The sequence below is a fragment of the Lissotriton helveticus genome, chromosome 9, assembly GCF_964261635.1.
Source record: "Lissotriton helveticus chromosome 9, aLisHel1.1, whole genome shotgun sequence".
Classification (NCBI taxonomy): Eukaryota; Metazoa; Chordata; class Amphibia; order Caudata; family Salamandridae; genus Lissotriton; species Lissotriton helveticus.
Window position 1 is genome coordinate 27,875,817 of NC_136070.1, and position 22,650 is coordinate 27,898,466.

The 22,650-nt window shown below is 43.8% G+C and overlaps 1 protein-coding gene across 2 annotated transcripts in view; it reads left to right on the forward strand.

Moving 5' to 3' along the window:
- Positions 1 to 22,650, forward strand: part of HEATR5A (HEAT repeat containing 5A) — a 314,530-nt gene that overhangs the window by 49,460 nt on the left and 242,420 nt on the right. For both annotated transcript variants that reach the window (XM_078659395.1, XM_078659394.1), the window contains exons 7-9: positions 9,392 to 9,561; positions 10,026 to 10,275; positions 15,943 to 16,098. In XM_078659395.1, coding sequence (XP_078515521.1) covers positions 9,392 to 9,561; positions 10,026 to 10,275; positions 15,943 to 16,098 — 576 coding nt within the window. The remainder of the gene's footprint in view (positions 1 to 9,391; positions 9,562 to 10,025; positions 10,276 to 15,942; positions 16,099 to 22,650) is intronic.

Genomic DNA, 22,650 nt, shown 5'->3' on the forward strand with positions numbered 1-22,650 from the left:
GCAGATAACACCTTACTCTCTATTTGTGGTAGTGTGGGCGAGCAGTAAGGCTTTATCCGAGGGTAATGTTAAGCATTTATTGTACACACAAGAAATGTCACACACTCAAAGACTGAACTTAGACCAATTTTGTTTGTATAAAAATAATATTTAGTTATTTTATTTGTAGAACCAAGTCAGGCCTGGTGCAGGTAGATGAAATAATATGATTTATGCAGTTAATTACAGTTGAATGCAGGTTAAAAAGCAGTTGGTTGATTTACAGGTAAGTCAACAGTCAAAATTACTTTTCAGTTATTTTGTAGATTACTGTACACTTTACTTATTGGATTACTTTTTAAGTTACTTTTGCTGATCTTTTTGATATGCCTAGATATCGCACTGTGGTACAAAAGGGGGTGGTGATGGACGGAGCATCTGAATCAATCAAACACTCACACCCAGTCAAAAGATCTGGGTTTAATCCATCACCGTTCTTTAGCCCACTCTGCCACCCCAGTTCTGACATGGCTATATGCAAATCAGTCTGACCCTGTGCCTCATGGGAACAGTCCAGCCCGAACTGCCAAGCCATGTCTTCCCTGGACCGGAAACAAGCTTCCGAGGACCGGTTTCTGGCATTCCAGCCGTCTTCAGCCCGGCTTGCTTGAATCCAGTGGCAAAGTGAGCAAGGGACTCACGTCTGAGCATACCCTGCCACACTTATGGCGAACAAAGCGGTACAAAAGGGGGTGGTGATGGACGGAGCATCTGAACCAATCAAACACTCACACCCAGTCAAAAGATCTGGGTTTGACCCATCACCGTTCTTTAGCCCACTCTGCCACCCCAGTTCAGACATGGCTATATGCAAATCAGTCTGACCCTGTGCCTCATGAGAACAGACCAGCCAAGCCATGCCTTCCCTGGACCGGAAACAAGCTTCCGAGGACCGGTTTCTGGCATTACAGCCATCTTCAGCCCGGCTTGCTTGAATCCAATGGCAAAGTGAGCAAGGGACTCACGTCTGAGCATACCCTGCCACACTTATTGCGGCCAAAAGCGGTACAAAAGGGGGTGGTGATGGACGGAGCATCTGAACCAATCAAACACTCACACCCAGTCAAAAGATCTGGGTTTAATCCATCACCGTTCTTTAGCCCACTCTGCCACCCCAGTTCAGACAGGGCTATATGCAAATCAGTCTGACCCTGTGCCTCATGGGAACAGTCCAGCCCGAACTGCCAAGCCATGCCTTACCTGGACCGGAAACAAGCTTCCCAGGACCGGTTTCTGGCATTACAGCCGTCTTCAGCCCGGCTTGCTTGAATCCAGTGGCAAAGTGAGCAAGGGACTCACGTCTGAGCATACCCTGCCACACTTATGGCGGCCAAAAGCCATCGCACTGTGACACTTCCTAGACAAAAGGTAAGTAATACAGCTTTTGTATGTTTGTAGTTTTTCAAGGTTTCATACAAACCAGTTCCACACTTTAAAGAATTTTCAAAGAAAAGCATTTGATGCAATCCTATGGGCGGAAATGAAGTTAAAGGTTTACAGGTAAGTATTTGGTTGTGGGAGTTGGGTTTCTGGGGTTAGAACCACGGTTCCCCCAGCGTTGAGTATGCACTCTTGTTACACCCTTAGCGGTACTAGGGTGGCCGGGTGCAGAGCGCTGGGGCCTAATGTTATCCAATGGGGGATAGGTGGTCTTCGGTTGGTAGCTGCTCCCGAGCAGGCCACAAGGTTGTGGAAGCAAAGCTCCTGGACTTAAGCTCAGGGCAAAGGGGGATCCGAGGTAGCACACAAGGTGTCACAGGGCGGGCCAGGAGCAGTGTGCTGTTTTGGCGTCGGGTGCCCTGTTGTTTTCATTTTTGGCTGCAGGCTCGGTCCAGGAAGTCTTCCGGGAGGAACCAACAGCTGGGAAGGTAAGTTAAGGGTTCTGGGACGTGGGTGCACCTCGGGTTCTCTTCTTCAGGGCAGCTGGATGCAGGGGTGTCTTTTGAGGTCGAATTTCACCTTACCGGGCCACTCGCCATTGGGGAGTCTCCGTGCAGGGGCTGCAGGTGGGGTCAGAATCCTGGAGGAGGTCAACCCATGGTCGACCCAAACTCTGGAGCGTTGGGGACCTCACAGGCACCGATTGTCCACTTGGACTCAGGCCGTAGGGGTCGGGTTCAGTGGTGGTTCTAGGCGTTGGGTTTCTTTGTTCTCAGCAGGCTCGAAGTCTGTCTTGGCTGTTTCTTTTGAACAGAGCTGTTGTTGGCATGTGGCCAGAGAGGTGCCACATGGAGGTACAAAGGTACAGTTTTGGAAAATAACTCCGGCCCTGGGAACCTGATTGGCAGTAACCCAGGGCACATCAAGTCAAAGTGCATCATAAATCTGGCAAAAGGTGGGGGGGGGGGTTACTGCAACAGAAGCCCAACTTCCTACAGTATCTTAGTGCTGGAGATGAGATATGAGTGGCAGCTAAAGAGAGAGCCATTACAGAGCCTGCAAACATTTATACTAGGCAAGTGGAAAAAAGACTAAAACATGGTACGTGAGAGATGGCAAAATGGTGAGTGCAGCAGAGTCAGCCTGTAGATGTCCAGCTGGAAGAAAGGCACAAAGAAGTCCGTTTAGAGAACAAAATCGCAAAAGAAGGGCAGCTTTGCCAAATCCTTGGCTGAAAAACATAAAACCTTTGACTGTGCTTGGAAGGAGTAAATATCTGGCGCAGCCTTACTGCGCTCTAGCCAAACCCTTTCGTTGTTTCCTGGAAGGAGTAAAGGCGGTGTCGATGGGCGTGGGCTTCAGGGTGAAGGCTGCACAAAGATGCACCAGTCACACAAAAGGAGTTGGGAAGAATGCTGGCAATTAGTCTAACGACTAAGCATTCCAATCCATCATTTTTCACACACTGTGCCACTATGGACAAAGGTCCACAGGCTCTGTACTGAATTGCATAAGGCAGGCTTGTGGCACTGTGGGTGTAAAACAATGGATTGGAATGTTACCCCGAGTGATTCTCATTGGTTATACCTAGGGGTCTCTAACCTTTTCTCTAGTGAGAGCTACTTCTGATTTTTGAAATTTACCCAGAGCTACTGAAGGCTAAGCACCTGCTGCATTGTTACCAGACATCCTCACGCCCAGCTCCATTGACTTTAAACTGAATGTCCATTGAACCAGATACCGTGGTTTGACCAAAATACTGCGTCTAGGGGTACTATGATAGGGCTGCGATGTGCGTCAGTGAAGAAGGCTTTGGGGATGTATGAACATGTGTCCGTATGAATAGAATAAACGTGTATGGGTTACTGACGGCCTATGTCATATGTACTTGTGGCACTGGAATACCTTTCGTCATATGTGGCACTGTTACATGTACAACACAAACATACAACAATTCTTTAAAATGGGAGACATTTAAAGTGCAGAAAACGTTCTGCACGTATGTTCACGATATGGAACACTTTTCTGTGCTTTAAATTTTTCCCCACTTAAAACAGTGGCTGTATTTTTCAGTTATAAATATGGCACTGTGTCTACCAGTCACTGGGAGCAAGATGCCTGCTGTTTGTAATTGGAAATGGGGAAACAAAAATTAAATTAAGTTAACTTAATCATTAAGGTAACTTTTCATTTTAATTTTCTACCCTTTAAAAGCATTCCTCCCGAGCATCTAATTGTTCTGACACCCCAATATTGCGTTGACCTGGACTTTTGCTTAAGAGTTAAATTCCTCAATGCTTCAGTTCTTCACCTCTGAGCCGTGGGTCATAAATCCGATACCAGCGCTGCTCATTATTGCGCCCCGCTATCTGCAGCCTGAAGAAAATAATGTCAAATAAACACAACCTTCAATTAACGTTTAAAAGAAAAATGTGACCCTGTGCTTTTAAAAAAATGAACTTAAGGTTGTGAGCTACTCTGAAGGTGTCAACGAGCTGCTGGTAGCTTGCGATCGACTGGTTGGAAACACCTGGTTTAGACCTCTTGCAAGCATTTCTCCCATCACCTTTTGAAAGCTTGAAAAGAAAGATCATGTTGATCCATCTTGCTCAAACTCTTTAGTAGGGAACTCCTTGTATTATTAACATACTTACTCTTATTAATTGGTTATAATCATTCAGATTGTGCTAATCCTGTGGTAAGTAGGATTACCTGTCTTCTAGAGACGGTGGTGAAGGATGAGAAAGGGATAACGGAAATAAAGTCCATATAGTCACAGTTGCAGGCACCTGTTGGTTTCCTAGTTAAATTGTTGTATGACAGTATATCGCCATCTCATTTGTATTTTGTACTCTTTTTAAGTGAAATGAACAATAACTATAATATAATGAGCTGTATATACATTGGGAATTTATCTAATGTGCTACTTAATTTAGCTTTCATTTGGCACCAGAGATTTGTATTGTATGCACATTAGAAATGATCAAAACTCATGTTTCATCCACTCCAATGATCCTTTCCTTAAGAATACATTGTATTCAGCTGTTTTTCATATATACACCAAGGGTGACACATTGCCACAGCCACTGAGGTGAAAAGTTTTGGTGTTTCTCTGAGGTGGCTGGGCCAGCCAAGATTTCTTTACAAATAAAGAAGTAAAGGTGAAAAATGGATGACTGCAGTAATCATCTGGTGACCATATGAGACGTGTCTGAGCAAAGTGTTGGGCGCATCGCTGGGAATCTTTAAAGTCTAATATAGTTGCTACAGGTGGGAGAATGGGAGAAATACTTGATTCCCTTAAAAGTTGCATGGAGGAGATTATAATCAAACCAATCGGAACATCTGTCTGAGGGTTGTCTGCAAGGCCTTTATTTCAGCTTTCTATTGCTTTTTGGTTTCCACCCACAACGCATCAAAACTGTTCGACTCTAATCTAACTTTCATCCCACAAGTGACCACTTTCACCAAAACTGTGTTCCAACACTAGTGCTTATTGTTTGTTGCACTGTTGAACAACAAAGGAAATAAAGTTTTCCAATCCCCGCCACGCCCTTACTTTACTTGATTGCTCTGGTTATTGGTGTGCTGCACGAAGCGGGTCATGATGTGGTCACTAGTACCTCTGTACTCCTGGCTAAGACTATTGGCATACAACCAAATGGCCCAGAACTGCACTTAAATTGTTTTGTCAGTCCTGGTGGCATTACGTTGGCTACTAATCAACAAAAGGTCTCACACTACACAAAGCACGCCATGGAAGAGTGCCCTATACAGCACCAACATAACCCATTCATACAACCAAACCACATGCCTAAGACCAGTTTCCGTGAAAAGCCCTTATCGGCTGAGTACTATTACTTCAGAGCGAGAAGGGTTAATCTTGTCATCCACAAGTCACATTACTCTTATTCCTTCCAGTTCCAATAAAATCGCAAAAAAATAGTTCTGGGGTTCTTCTGAGGTAATCTATGTTGAATATCAAAATTACTAAGAAAATCGAACTTTCTAGAATAAAAGTGAGAAAATAAGGAAAAAAATTGATTTCAATGAAGTTTGTTTTTAGTTTGAAAACCAACAGTTTGAAATCTAATTTCTTTTTTTCAATTTTCTTTTACTCTTATTTGATTTTTGATGTAATGTACCCTAACTCTAATTCCAAATCTGCCATAATGCTAACCCCATAACTAAACCCTCACTGTTATTTATCCAAACACATAACCCCTAACCAGAACACTCATCTCATAATTTTCCCATCTCTATCCTTTAGAAAAAATATCTATATATATCTAACTCTCTCTCTCTCTCTCTCTCTCTCTCTCTCTCTCTCTCTCTCTCTATATATATATATATATATATATATATATATATATATATATATATATTTCACTGAAAAAACCATAGGTTTCACACCAGTTATAGTTGGGTGGAAATTTTACTCGCATAAAACCATTGAAATTCCCACGTTATAGTTAGTTGGACTCACTATAACTTGCGCATGCAATGCACTGCTGATGACGTCACATATTACATCACTCATGACATGGTCAGTGACATCACTGATGACATCTCAAATGACATCACTGATGACAACATCCTTGTGACAAAGTGGCAGACCTCCTATCAGCATAAAATAACCTTTGACACACACATTCAAAAATAGAAACTAACATTTTCCTAAAAAAGGAGAAACCAATACCAATTACAACAACTTATTAGGTCATTCCAACATCTACATACACATCCACTCATTCACCAACAGTTCTATATAGTCACTCATGCATGTACTTACTCATCATATGTACTCATACACCTATACATCCTGTTACACACTAATACTAATCCATATAGTTACTCGCACACAAATTCACACATGCAAATAAACTATCAAAAAACCATTTACTTGATTATACTGCTATATACACACCACTACACATACTTCTACAGAAACGGAAACATATTTACTCTCTTAAACAATCATTTATCAAAACACATACTCACTAACCCACCCATACACACAATCATCCACCCATACAGTCTTGCACACATGCTGTCTTCAAAATACATACAAATAGTGAGTCAATCATTCATGCATCTGTGCTCTAAGTAATATCCCCCACCGAACCATACAGACACTGATACTCAAAAAAAACAACTAATAACCCATATACACACTCATGTAGCTACTCACCAACCCATGCAGCCACTTATACACAAAGTGAGACACAGATACAGATATTTAAACATTACTCGCTAATATATGTATTCACTAAGATACATTTAATAAGTCAGTTAACCAATCAATTTTACACAAAAAAACTTCCATTTAGACATTTATTTACCCATTTATTCTTCCATCAACCTTTAGATATACATATATAAAATATTTATTTTTCAGAAAGATACACATTCACTGGATGATGTCATCAGTGATGTCATGAGTGATGTCACTGACCATGTCATGAGTGATGTAATATGTGACGTCATCAGCAGTGCATTGCACGCGCAAGTTATAGTGAGTCCAACTAACTATAACGTGGGAATTTCAATGGTTTTATGTGAGTAAAATTTCCACCTAACTATAACTGGTGTGAAACCTATGGTTTTTTCAGTGAATATATATATATATATATATATATATATATATATATATATATGTATATATATATGTATATATATATATATATATATATATATATATATAAAATTTCTATGGCAAAATGAAACCCCTCATTTTGTTCCTTTTCAAATTAAATGTATTAAGTGTTACCACTTTATTCCTATCAAGATGACTTCAGGTGTGCCATACTTTTGTCATAAGTAAGACTGTTAGCGTTCTAGTTGTTCTTTAGAACACTCTGGGACATTCTGTCATTGGGCTATAGTTGGACTACATCTGGCTGATATTTGGGCTACATTTGGGCTCTTTTGTCTCTGGTGGCCATCTTGGGAGACTGCATATCAGAATTTTTTTAATGAAATATAAGAGGATTTGAGAAGTCACTCAAAATGTGCCCTAATTTTTCTTTCTTCAGCACTAATCATAATTTCTATGGCAAAATGAACCCCCTCATTTTGTTCCTTTGCAAATTAAATGTTTTAAGTGTTAACACTTTATTCCAATCAAGATGACTTCAGGTGTGCCATACTTTTGTCATAAGTAAGACTGTTAGCGCTCTAGTTGTTCTTTAGAACACTCTGGGACATTCTGTCATTGGGCTATAGTTGGGCTACATCTGGCTGATATTTGGGCTACATTTGTTTTTTTTGCCTCTGGTGGCCATCTTTGGGCTACATTGGGCTACATTTGGGCTCTAACATATATATAGCCCAATGTAGCCCAATATATATTTTTCAAAGTTAATTTTCGTAAAAACCACTGGAGCATATATCTTGAGACATAGCAAAGGCACATCGGGGTACCAGTCCCTACAATTTTACCAAGTTTGGTGGAAATCCATTCAGCCGTTCGGGCTAAAAGTGAGTCCAACCGCCCTATGGAAATTAACATGGGGAAAACACGTTTTGGGACCCCCCTTTTATCTCGGCCCCCGCTTGACTGATCCCCCCGAAACTTTCAGGGAAGGAGCGGAGCGCAGCGAGGCAAAGTTAAGGACAATTACAGGCAGATCCCTCATTCGGCGCCAAATTTATTCCCAATAGAATGTTGCGGATTTCCTATGGAACACGATCCTAACTATAACTACCTACTGGCGACCGCCAGTAGGTAATATATATATAGCAACACGTATCAACTCAATACAGTTGAAAGGATGGCAAGCACGCTGGTATCCGATTTTAGTGAATTTTTATTGCAAAAAAAAATATATATATATAGACGAGTCTAAATCTTATGGAATAAAGAACTATCCTTGTAATACATCCCACGGAGTCGGTGCCTGCTGTTGTATGTTGTTAAACAGGATTGGCTGTATATATATATATATTCAAATTCAAAAGTGTCCACTCGGAAAGCGCCATCACCGGTAGGTAACTTTTCCTTTTAATGTGGGTGCAGCCAACAAACAGGTCACCAGGAAACCTCAATATAAAAGCCTAACGCGTTTCAGGCAGACACGCCCTTGGTCACAGGCTACAGCACGAAATTTCAACAGTCAGTGTTTAATCAGTCACTTGTTTCTTATATAACGATGCCCCGCCCCCAAAAAGGACTCCTCTGCATCATGGTATTTGGAGTGCCGCTCCTCTTATCCTGGTGGGTCTTCGTGTTCATTGCACATAAAGCTTCAAATACATTCCCCAGTGGGTTGGTATCCGGTTGCTTGCTCGCTCGTTGCCCATATCTCAGCCCACATCAGGAATAAACTACCATGTCCATGCTGACACAGTATTAATGTCAGCGGATCCACTGTTCAGCGGCGGGCACCTTCCACGGCCGGACGTGAATTAATATGTAACGGTCGGCCGGCCGTGGAAGGTGCCCGCCGCTGAACAGTGGATCCGCTGACATTAATACTGCATTCCACAAACAATAAATGCTGAAAACAGGACCGCCTTTATGCAGGCAAGGTAAACCTCTAGGCCATGCAGCTGAATGTAGTTTGCCCACTTGAGATGCAGAAAACCTTACATCAGTAAAAGATGGGAGGAGAGGCATTGAAGGTCACTAAGTTGGAGTCTTGGGAGTTTAGTGATTGACTTCAGTGGCCAAACTGTATGACACCGCTGTGGATAGATGAAAGCAGCAGAAAAGGTGAGGTGGTGTTACACTTTTATAGACTCTAAGTCCGAGAGAGCCCAACGCCCAAAACCGTGAATGGTTTAAAGCACAATTTATGAAAAAAGTGTGAAAATCGAAATGCGTACATTCTACGTGAATAGAGATTGGGGTATGATCGACACATTCAGATTATTTTGAGGTTGGTCTGTACAGTGAGCGTTTTTGCAGCATGCTCCTGGTAAGGGGATTCCTGATTTTTTTCTTTTTTTTTCTCTTCGCTTATTATTCCAGTAGTGGCAGCCTCGTCCCGACAAAGCTTCCGCAAAACCTCTCTTGAGGAAGCCTTGGAGCTGCTGGCCACTGGTTTCCTGCGTGGTAATTCTGGCTTCCTGCGCTCCAGTGGGGATATGCTGACCGGCAGTAGTTCCATCAGTCGACACGTGCGTGTGGGGGTCACTCAGGTATGTGATTGTTTCCTGGCGACCTTGGAGGATATTACCTGGAGCATAAGACTTGGCAGAAGGGACTGCCTCTTCTTCCAAGATGGCGATGGGCTTGTGCAGGACGGACAGATAGGGTTCTATCAATAGCCCTGCCGCTGAGTTAAACAAGCCGGGTTCTTGACTTTGTGCCAAAAGACTGTACTTAGCCCTCCATCCAAGATGATAATTGTGATACTATTTCAGAACTCCCATCTTGAGAGAAGGTGTCCATGCAAGGTCCTGTGGACATTTAAATATCATTGGTACCTCTGCCTCTGGGTGTTCTGAGGCTCTGAAATGGAGTCAAGTTAAGGGTTTACACCATAACTATTTATTGGAAGTTTGGGAGTCCCTGGGGTGCAATGGTAAAGTGGCATCCTTATTGTAGAGATTTTATATAGCCCCTTTCAAGCAGGTAACTTTCATTTACACTTGTCTCCTAGGCATATGTGGTGCTCGTCCACACCTTGGGAGCACAGTGGCTGGAGAGGAACTTCCCTACCTTGCTGTCCCACATTCTGGATCTGGTGTCTCACCCCAAAGCCACCCAGAGCCAGGCGGATGCCGTGTGCTGCCGCCGCTGTGTCTCCTTCATCCTGCGGGCCACGGTCGGAGGCCTCCTGGGCGAGAGGGCGCAGATCGCCGCTGCCAAGGATATCTGCCAGGCCACTTGGAAGCTGAAGAAAGTTGTGGGTATGGCATTGCAGGGCGGTTCAGGAGAAATTTTCAAAGAAAAAGGAGGACCCCACACAGACTTATAAGGGACTGGGGGGAAATGAAGTCTCAGAAAACTAAAAGTCCCAACTAGATGGACAATAAAAGTTATGTCCACTTCTGATGAAAATCATTAGTGGTATATTACTTAGAGTAGCATGCCAACAAATGGGCGGGAGAGGTAAAGGTGCAATAAGGTGTCAAAATTCTGGTGTAAAAATTATATAACATAGAATATACAATACCAAATAAAACCAACTGTCAAAAATCAATAATGGGGACACTGATGAAATTCGGCAACTTGGACAAGAAATTTTTCAATTAGAATGACAGACAAAATCACAATGTGTGTTTGTATGAATAAATTGTATATCAGAATTTTACCAAACACACATTGTGATTTTGTCTGTCATTCTAATTGAAAAATTTCTTGTCCAAGTTGCCGAATTTCATCAGTGTCCCCATTATTGATTTTTGACAGTTGGTTTTATTTGGTATTGTATATTCTATGTTATATAATTTTTACACCTGAATTTTGACACCTTATTGCACCTTTACCTCTCCCGCCCACCGGTTCAGGAGAAAGCCTTTTGAATCCTGCTTTTGATTGTGGGGCATAATACAACCACTCCATCTGTGTCTTTCTGTCTCTTTCTGTGAACTTCTTGTACCCTCCTGCCTCTTCTCCTCTGTCATCTCTCGTCAAAAGATTTTGTTTTTCTTTGTTTGACACCATTTTTTTCCCAGGCACAGAAGGTTGCATGTTGAGCAGTACTGCTTAAGTAGTAGCTAGCTAGTGTTCTCCCAACAAACTTTTTTTTATTAACATTTACGCATAAGTACTAATTATAGAAATTTAGATTAAACAGAACTCACTTTAAAATTGGGATTGCTTCTGAAGCTTCATACATGGCACTGGGGTGATTATTGATCAGTTCAATAGGACAAGTCCTGTCAAGACACTGATTTCCTCATAAATGACCTCAGTGTGGTGGTTGCTGGTTTATATGTATAAAAGTGCGTTCCACATAGTTTTGTTTACTTTTTTCTGGGTCTGTCACTTAAATGTAATTGTTTACCAAATATTAAAATCTGTTAATTTGAGTGTTTGAAGGAAAATGACTCCGTATTGGTAGAAGATATCAAGGAGACTTAAAACTCTTTTGACATCATACTATATCATTAACTCTCTTTTGTAAAAAATGGCACCGTAATCTTAATGCAGTTAACAAAACAAACTTTGTTACATGTGCTATAAATTAAAAAAGCAATGTAGTAACCAGTAAAGTCATTGTATTTTCATCAGTAATTCTACAAAAGTGTAAACGCATTTTTAGAGGAGGCGTCTGAATGAATAATCCCTACAGCCAAAAAGCATTGCCGCAGTAGGTGGAATGTGGCTGCAGACTCGATTGTAGTCACTACAATCTGAATGGGGGTAATCACCTCGCATCAACGAAATCACCCGATACAGAAAGAGCAAATGGGTGGAGATGGTGAGCAGCAAGTTGGATAGAACAGTGGCTGCCCAAAGGAGAATCACTAACCCCAATGCGCTCCTCAACCACTATAGTCCTCCGCAGTGAAAGGAGATCAAGCAGATGATGCAGCACCTTCCTGATGTGTACAATACTAGGGCAAAAGCAATCACGCAGGAAGGAAAAACTATTGCCAAGACCTGTCTCAGGTCAACACAGCGGATATGGTGAGCAGACCAATATGCCTGGAAACAACCTTGGGAAGGCATGCCTGGCCGCACGTCTCTAGGTTCAAGCCTGAGGTACAAGCCTCAGGCATCAACATGTCTTTCACAGGTAACACCCTCTCCGGACTGATGGTGGACGAGGGCCTACAGCAAATTTTAAAAAAAGACAGTGAAACAGCAAAGGCAATGGTTGGCCTTCAGTTTCGAAGAGCTTTCAAAAGGAGGCCCATAATGATCAGTAGGCCATCTGGCATGGGGGGCTTCCAACACAGCACCCCACAACCATGCTTTAGCCATCAATCATGCCCACAAGGTACTCCACCGCAATGGCAGTGCCTTGCACGAAAGCCCTTTTGTGGAAGAAGGAGGACAAGAGAAAAATCCCCCAAGACCCCCGGGTCTGCAAGCAAGTGACTCTAGCCAGCCTACTCGCTCCCAGTACATGGCAGGATAGTGGCATTCTTCCACGAATGCTCATCCTAATAGTTCCCCAATGGGCGAGACAGACCTAGTTCTCAGACCTAATGGAGATCTCCAGGGGAACAATAATAAAGCTTCCAGTGGTTCAAGACTAACTCACAGTACAGGAAGGACAAGTATGTCACCCATAGCTGACAAGCCTCAGTCTGGCAGCCTGTCTCCGGAGTACTTTGAATTTGTGAACCTTGACCTCTTGCAGAGACGTACGGAGATCCTCAGAGATGCAAAGAGGCGAAATACCAGAGGTGCTACACCACAAAGTGAAAGAGGTATAGCCACTGGTGTGATAAGCGTGAACTCACTGATAGTAGAAATATGGAGACCGCAGTCATGACATGCCTAACTCACTTGCTGGGTGAGAACTTAACTTGCGCATCACTCAAGGTTCACTTATCTGCCATTTTAGAGTACACTAGAGGACTAGTGCAAAAGCTTCTTTAGAACACCAGTCGTCAAGCGATTCCTCCCACTGAGGAACCATACTTAAAGATACATAAGGAAAAGGATCATCATGAGAAAAAACACAATTTCTGCCTAAGATGGTGTTATAATTGTATGTAAATGTAACTATACATCTAGCAGCGTTCTTCCAACACCCAACGGCGCACCCTGAAAGAGCCTTGCACATTCGAAACATCCAGAGAATGGTGGTGTACGACCGCCAGAAAACAAAGCAGTTCAGAATGGGAGAACAGTTCTTGGTTTCATTTGCACCATCAGGCAAGGGGACACCAGTGTCTGCGGGGACTACTGGTCCCTTTAGACACTGTGACATAGACCAGATGGGTCGTGCAAACAATTTAGACATGCTACAAGAAGGAGCAGTGACGTAGAGGAGAAATCAAGGCGCACTCCAAAAAAAAAAGATGGCTGTGCCCCAAACCTGTAAGATGTATCCTATGATATCTGTATTGCAGCTACTTGGTCGTTCATACACACCTTCACTGAACATTACTGTGTAGACATTCAAATCAACAAAGAAGCTCAAGTGGGACAAAAAGTGCTAAACACACGTTTGCAATCACCTATTAATTTCTACCTAGCCTTCCCAAGGAGACCTGTTCCGCTACAAAATAAATACTCTGCATGTTAATCCAGAAAAGATTCCCGCTTCTAAAAATGGTAGATCCCTCGAGGAGTAGTTTTGTAGTAAAGGAGTAGTTTTGTAGTATCAAACAGGTTCTGCATTCACATGTGGCCCTCCCAGTTCTCTTGGAAATGAAGGGAAGAGGCCTGCAAACAGCCGAGGAAGCATCACACTTATCGAAGTTTAAAGAAATGAAAGTCGCCAGTGGTAAAAAAAGATGATGAAGGTGACCACGCACAAGGACTTCGAGCGACACGTCTTTTGTCACGGGGGTCGGACATATCACTAAATGGTGATCGATTCCCACAAAAACAGGAAAAAAATAAGAGAAAGGAAATCTTGGTGGCAGAATAAACCGACGTGAATCCAGAAAATTCTTCAAGCAGCAAATCTACTCCTACAGCTAAGTAACCATTTCATTTTGGACCATATGAGAAATTGGGATACTCCGCAGAAAATGACTCTTGGTCCTTCTGGAAATTTAAAATAAAACTCCAATAGGAGAAAATTGTTCAACAGATAACGTCCCGAACTCTGACGTCAGACATTTTTTGACAGAGATCAAACAAACATAGTTAATTTGGATAATAGAAGTTTTAAAATAAGAGTTGAGTAGCTGACGAGATTCAGACATTTCTAACACCAGGTTTACATCACAAAAATCTGTTATCTGGTAGGAGGATGTACACTTGGCCGTAGTCCTCTGTGAATTTTCCGTATTAATGGATGTTTCACCAACCAGTTTATTGTCCGCAATATTGCCCAGCAAGGAGTATTGACTGTTGTGTAACACATATCGTTAGAAGGAAGAGAGGCTAGGAAATTAGTCACTTGTGAGACATTGGCCGATACCAGATTAACACTGGGTTCAAGACACCAGCTAGTTCAGAGGGACTAAACATTTTCTTGGTACCGAGAGGTGGGCTGAAACCACTGGACCGTGATATTGGCTCCTACAGTTAGTCAGAAGATCCCTGAAGAAGAATTGGAACATCTACTGACGTGGATCAGAGATCTCTCAACCAAACTTGAAAACTCCAGAATGCTGACACGATGATCAGGATTCCTAATTGTCTTCAATTTTGCTGGACATCTGGATATCATGAGAAAGGGGATGGGAAAAGGCAGAAGGGAGACTTGGGGCTCGAAGGTGGAAGAATGCATCCAAGGCCAGTGCTTTGGGATCCGGCTTCCAAATGAAGAATTCGGGAAGATTTGCATTGAGACGAGAAGCAAATAGATTGATGGAAAAGTGCCCCCACAGGAAACACTGGACCCAAGTAAAGCCTCTCCTCAAAGCTCCAAACTGTAGATTTGTACCCTGGCACAAATAATTTTATATTTTTTTAGCTCTGCATCTGAGGGTGCAGAAAGTGTAATGAAAGAAACTGATGTCAATGCGCTTGAGTGGTAGCTAGAAGTGGCTCTTAGAGATATTCTACAGGTGGGGGATCTGCAGTTAGAGTATCCATCAGAAAGAGCATTACTTATGATATCCCCTCACTGTTAATTTGTGCTAAGACTTAGTTGCCACATCAGAAACTGTCTCTGGCGTTTAACCTCCCTCCATTAGAAATTGGGCCAGCAGCACTTATCTTCTGCTTACCCATTGGTGCCTCAGTGGTTCACTTCTTCTTGATATAATACACCAGCAAAACACCTCTACCCCTAGTTCCAGGCTTTGCTGACTTAGGGATGATTTGGTAGCGAAAATGACATGTTGGCTACCTCAACCACACCTTCGATGGGACCAGTGGTCCGAAGTTGGAGGAGCAAACACGTTTCCTAAAGGTACTGGTCTCAGTTGTCCATTTGGTAGCAGTAGAGTGGGAAAGCAGCAGGAATGGTGCACCCCTGCCATATAAGTGGAATGCCTTTTCAGACCTCTACATATGATTAGCTCAAGGTGGGACTTGACAACTGAGTAGCCAGAGGACAAAACTACCCTGATACAAAGGGCTTCTCCTCTGTGTTGAAGGTACTAACCTCTCCAAAGCATATAGACTTTATCATTACAGCTCAGTTAAAATTCTATTTAAAGTGCAGTGCTGTTCTGAAACCCTTTATACATTGTGATGGCTCTTGCTGTGCTGTTGGTTAGAACACATTAAAATCATTGTGCATTGTAATTCTGTGATTTCTTTGGTCTTGTGAGTGGACATGGGAGGCACTGCCAAACTGCATGATGCCACTGCTCGCTGCTGTGGCTGTGCAAGGCCTGGCATAAACCAATGCTTCCTACATCTGAAGTGCAAAGAACCTGAAAGATGTTCAGTGTCTGTAAAGCAATGCTAGTCAAGTTGAAGGTATATAGCACAAAAAGGGTGACCTTGCATGAATAGTGCCTTTAACAGTTGCTTTCTTTATTTCCCAGATGCTGAAATGAATGATGGTAATGTGGAGACGCATGTTGGCACCACAGATGTAGCTGCCAGTCAGCACGTGCTGGTCTGCACTCTTCACGAGCTGGGGATGCTTGTGCAGGGTCTGGGCACCACGGCTGCACCACTGCTGAAGGATTCCAGCTCAGGTAACCACAAGGGAGTTCAGAGCTGCTGTTTACCCACTGACATGCCAGTATCCTTCATGGGGAGGTATCACTTCACCGCTAGCCTGCATTTCATTGGTGCTCTGATCTTAACATTGAATTGTTACTCTTTATGCTGAGTATGTTCTTGATATTGCGATAGAGGTGGTGTCCACTTGTATGTTCAGTGAAATGCTAAATCTCTGGAGTGGATGCCTCCTATTTTGGTATTTGGGCATTAATGATTGCACAGCACAAATCTAGTGACGGGGAATAGAATGATGCAGATGTTATTTAAAAACAAATACAACATTTACAATATATCTTTGTCTCCTCCCTTTGCTGTAAGCTGAACCCATTCCACTCCGCTCCTTGGACTGCACCAATTACCACCTCCTATTTTCTGTTATCGTTGTATCTTGAGTCTGATTGTGATTATTGTATTTAGATTTTGATTCTGACTATGTTTATATCGACTGCTGAGTCTGATTGTGATTATTGTATTTAGATACAGTGATTTAGATACATACTACCTCATATTTCTTTTGGACGCTACCTCATATTTCTTATGGATGCTCACTAGGGTCACTTATGCACCTATACTCTGTTAGTATTATACTAGTATTTGTATTGGTATTGTATATGTATCTTCGTAGGATCAAGTGTCCGCCCTATATTGCAGTTTTATACCTCTACTAGTATTCTATACACTCTGCGTAAACTGCACCCATTTCACTTTTCCCTCACCGGTTCTGCACCAATCGTTCCTGCACCTATCTCACCTTATCCCTATCATCCACTGTTCGCTACCTCATTTATTTGGCTCTTCGATGTAAGCTACTTCACGATGTTGCACTGATTATTACTACCTCATTCACTTCGTTTAGTCATGTAAGCTTCACCCAGCCACTCTCTACACCTAGACTACAACGCTGCTACCTCTCACATCCTGATGTGTAAATTTGATTCCACCTAACCTGTTCTACCTCTCATATTTTGTACATGGTGTAAGCTGACTGCTACCTCGCATATAGGATACATTATGTAAGCTGCACCCTCGCACTATTTATGCAAGTTTGTGATAGCTTGTTCCTGGATGCACTGACTTCTACCTCTTATACTTTTGGTCACTCACTAGTGTCACTCCATTACCCTCCAACTTACGGCTGTCAGTTTTTACTGTCGCCCTATCTCCTACACCCAACATCACAGCCTTTCTAAAATGGAGCTCAACGGCAAGCACACTTTCAGAATTAACTACCCTTCCACCCTCACCAAAAAAGCCACTAAACGTTTTAAACCTAACTTCTTGAGGTCGCACCCTGAAACACCCTTTGCTGACACCTACTTCTCCCCGGGCAACGGAGCCCTGAATACCGATATCATCTTCCACACCTCACGCAGAGCCCAATGGAGAAAAGCGTTCCTAACCCTTCTCACCGTCTCCTCCACCAGGAAAACTACTCATTGCCTAACTCTCTCTATCACACCTTCCCACCTCTTCCCTGGCAGGACCACCATTACTATCTACAATAACGGGATTGTCCTAATTCAATCCACGGACAAGAATCTGGAACTACTAGACAACCTGTTCCCCAAGTTCAAAGAGCACCTCTCCAAGCTGCGGACCCCCACCCAGAACTCCGCCAGCACTATCACCCCTGACGTCGCAGCCACCACCTACAACACCTCTACCCCCAGCACCCCAGTAAATGGCCCACCTGCTGTTAACACCCCACACTCCCCAAGGACAGACACCCCCAGCACCCCAGTAAATGGCCCACTTGCTGTCAACGCCCCACTCTCCCCAAGGACAGACAAAAATGTCGCCACCTCTTATACTAACCGCCCCTCTAACATGATCCCTTTTACCCCCACTCATATCCCCCCTATCCCTCTCCTCCCTGACATAACACCCACCCGCAACACGCCACCTGAATACACCACCGATCGGAGTTTATCCACCCCCCCTCCCATCCCCCCCACGACAGACGCCTCTTCCTCCCCAGCTCCCTCCCCACTCTCACCCACGACACTCTCACACCTGACAGAACAACTCTCACCCACAATACGCCACCATCTGATAACATCACCATTCGGAGTTTATCCACCCCCCCCTCCCATACCCCCCATGGCGGACACCTCTCCCCCCCCCAGCTCCCCCCCCACTCCCGCCCACGACACTCACACCCTCCCAACAAAACACACAAAACATACCACCTCCCCTACCTTAGCATCCCCCTCTCTCCCACCCCCTATTCTCAGCCCTCACTACCCTCCGGCCTCCCCCACTGTCTTCAGCCTTCACTCACTCTTCCACTCGCCGGCACCGTCTCCCACTGACGGCAGTACCTATGCCTCCCCCCCACGGCCTTCACCGCCTACTTCACCCACACCCCCCGACCACAAACACGCCCACTCTTTGAATGCCATCCCACCCATTTGCACTGCAGAACAATCCAACAATGCTAGTATATCCCCCCCTTCGATACCCTGCCCACTTTCCAGCTCACTACACAACCATTCACCAATGGCTCTCACCACCTACGCCATCCCCATTGCACCTCCTGACCTGACTTTACCCACCCTCCAACAAGTCAAAGAGGATATTCTACAAATCAAAAAAGATGTCCACGCAATTAAAGACCTTCTCTCAGCACAGCCCAGTCTACCTCCCACCATCCCTCTACCCTACAAAGGACGCACCCGCCCTTCATACCCTCGCCCCCGACGACACCAGCAATGGCCTACTATCCCCGTTCGCAATAATTCCCACAGCCCCCGTCGTGTTCTCAACCCCTTGTCGGACCGCGACCTATGCTCTCTCCTACGCTCTTATGGCCCAGGTCCGGTAAAATACTTTTCCAACTCACACATCCCCATACCCACAATTCTTACAAACCCTCTGAGGCTCCCAACACTCAACAACAGAGGCTCCGTCCCTAACAACCTCAGAAAAGTTCCCCTCACACTAGAAAGCTCGACCACCCTTCTCTCTCCCAAACTCAAATGCATCCTACTAAACTGCAGATCGGCCCAGAGACATTCCTCCGACATCGCGGATCTCGTCTCAGATAGGGAGCTGGACCTAGCCATTCTAACGGAAACGTGGCTCACTGAAGCCTCTACCCCGATTATGGACATACTAGTCCCCCCCAATTATCACATCATTAGGTTGGACAGGTCTCCTGGCAAGACGGGCGGGGGAATTGCATGCATTTTTAGGAGCAACCTCTCCGTTACTCAAGTCACCTCCCCCTCCCTTTCCTCCTGTGAACTCCTCTGCCTCGACATCACCAGTGAGGGCAAACAAGTCTGTGCTTTACATCTCATCTATCACCCGCCTGGTGACAATCTCATATTCACCCAACAATTCATGGACCTGATCACTTCCAATGCCGGTCGGCAGACCACTCAAGTCTACCTGGGTGACTTCAATCTCCACTGGAACGATCAGAAAGACACCGTGGTGAATAGTCTCAAAACTTTCCTCAATACGCTTGACCTCACCCAACTATGCGATAAACCAACACACGACAAAGGCGCGATACTCGATCTCATCATTGCCAAAGAGAACGCTATTCAACTGGAGGCGATTCTACCCTGCGATTGGTCAGATCACCACATTATCACCTTCTTTATCAACGAAAAAGTTAAACCTAACCCTACTCAACCAATCAAATCCAAAACATGGAAAAGGGATTTGAAGAATCTTAACCCCTCCACCCTACCTCCCCACATCGGCAACCTCCTCCTTCCCCCTTCAGGTGCCTCAGATGTTCAATCACTGACTGACCACTACCTTGACTCTATGAATACAATAGTCAATGAAGTCGCCCCTCTGCAACTGAAGAGAGTCTCCACCAAAATTTCTAACCCCTGGTATGATGACAGACTCAATGACGAAAGGCGTAATATGCGAATGGCAGAGCGCACCTGGAGATCGGACCCTTCAGCACTGCATCTCAAAAAGCTTAAGAACAAGAGAAATGCCTACTTTAGGAGAATAAAGCGCACAAAGTCGGACTTCTTCAGCCGCCAGTTGGACCAAGCGAAGAACAGGCCAAGAAAGCTGTTCGAGCTAATCAAGACCCAAACAAAGGCACAACCCACACAATCAAACAGCACAACAAATGACACCCCACACTGTGAAGCCTTCTCTGCTTTCTTTAAACTAAAGACTGACAACATAAGAAATGACCTCATCTTGGATGTAAGCCGATACCCCAACCACACCAGAATGGCAGACACTCAACCTAAAAACAAGGCATCCTGGCAGTACTTCGATACCTATTCGGAAGAAGCAATACACAAACTGCTCTGCACCTTGAAGCCCTCTAATCACCTCACAGACCCTCTACCTGCTAATGCTGTAAAAGACTTTATCCCCTTGCTCCTCCCTCTCTGGACCAAGATCATCAACAGCTCTTTGCAACAAGGCCACATTCCAGACTCCCTTAAGGTGGGGCAAGTCACGCCTATACTCAAGAAACCTACAGCTGATCCGTCTGACCTAAACAACTATCGGCCCATCACCAATATCCCCACCCTGGCCAAACTGCTGGAGAAATGTGTCCAACTCCAACTAACAAAACACATTGATCAATTTGACCTCCTCAACCCTCATCAATCAGGCTTCAGAGCGAAACATAGCACTGAAACAGCTATGACACACATAATTGATGACGCCCTCCAAATTCTGGATCGCAATGAGTCCTGCCTCCTCATCCTTCTTGACCTCTCGTCTGCATTTGACACGGTCAAACATGAGAACTTGCTGGAGCTGCTAAGTACTAGAATGGGGCTATCGGGAACTGTTCTCAAGTGGTTTTCGTCCTTCCTTCACAACCGGTCTCAGAGGTTCAAGATCGACAATGTGCTATCTACACCTGTGCCTGCAGATCTAGGTGTTCCACAAGGATCCACCCTCTCCCCTACACTGTTCAACCTCGTTATGGAACCGCTCGCCACCTTGCTTCAAGCATCCAATGTTCAATTCCATATGTACGCCGATGACACACAACTCTATCTAAAGGTACAATCCCCGGAAGATATCAAACACCTGAATTCCACGCTTATTAACACCCAATCTTGGCTGGCCGATAATCACCTCAAACTAAATGCTCTGAAAACTGAGTTCCTACTCATCTCACCCCCGGCGAAAATCTCCACCACCCAAACCTGGCTCAACAACCTAACAGCACTCAATGTCCAACCTACCATCGTGGACTCGGCGAAATCCCTAGGCATCACACTCGACGCCAAGCTCAACATGCAGCAGCACGTCAGCAAAGCCACAAAAGCAGCTAATTTCCAAATTAACACGCTGAGGAAAATTAAACCCTTCCTCCCGGCCAAAGACTTCCAAACTGCTGTACAAGCTTTAGTCATCCCTCGAATAGACTACGGAATTGCGGCCCTCAGCGGTCTCCCGCTATCCACAACAGCACCCTTAAGAGCCTCCCTGAACGCTGCCGCGAGACTCATTACTGGCTCTAGAAAGCATTCACACATATCCCCAGACCTAAAGTCTCTAAAATGGCTGCCTTTTGAAGCCAGAATACAGCTAAAAATTGCAGTTATGACACACGCGGCCGTGCACCACAAGGCACCCAACTACCTCGCTCAAAAGCTGTCTATATCAGGAGGCTCGAGATCCAATAGGAGCACAAAAAATCTTCTCCTGAAACCTCGTAGATTCCGGAAAGTGAAAACTTACATGCGCTCCTTCTCAGGAATGGCACCCAGGATCTGGAATGCGCTCCCTCCTGAAACCAGGCTGATCTCCAAATGATTAGAAAAAAGGGGACCCCTATATGTAATCTTAGCACCTGCTATACATAGGGAACAAACAGAGTTAGGGAAAGTCTATAGCTAAGTGACACATACCAATTGTACTTAAGTTAATACAGTCTAGATATATAATTGAAAATAGAAAGTCCAACTGTATAATGATAGTCTCCAAACATTGGAAATTTCTGTTGTAATTTTATTAGTATGTATTATTCATATCAATCAATTTTTTTGGGAGAAATTACATATTTTATATAGTTTTTTGGTGTATTTCTCTTTTGTTTTTGTTTTTTTAGGATTATATTTCAATATAACAAATAGTCAATTAAAAACATATTAGAAAAAGGACAAAACCAATAGACATAAAGCTGAATGCATTGTTGAAGGCAAAGCGGTAGACATCTACCGCTTTGCCTACAACAATGCATTCAGCTTTATGTCTATTGGTTTTGTCCTTTTTCTAATATGTTTTTAATTGACTATTTGTTATATTGAAATATAATCCTAAAAAAACAAAAACAAAAGAGAAATACACCAAAAAACTATATAAAATATGTAATTTCTCCCAAAAAAATTGATTGATATGAATAATACATACTAATAAAATTACAACAGAAATTTCCAATGTTTGGAGACTATCATTATACAGTTGGACTTTCTATTTTCAATTATATATCTAGACTGTATTAACTTAAGTACAATTGGTATGTGTCACTTAGCTATAAACCAGGCTGATCTCCTCCACTGCACTCTTCAAGAAAG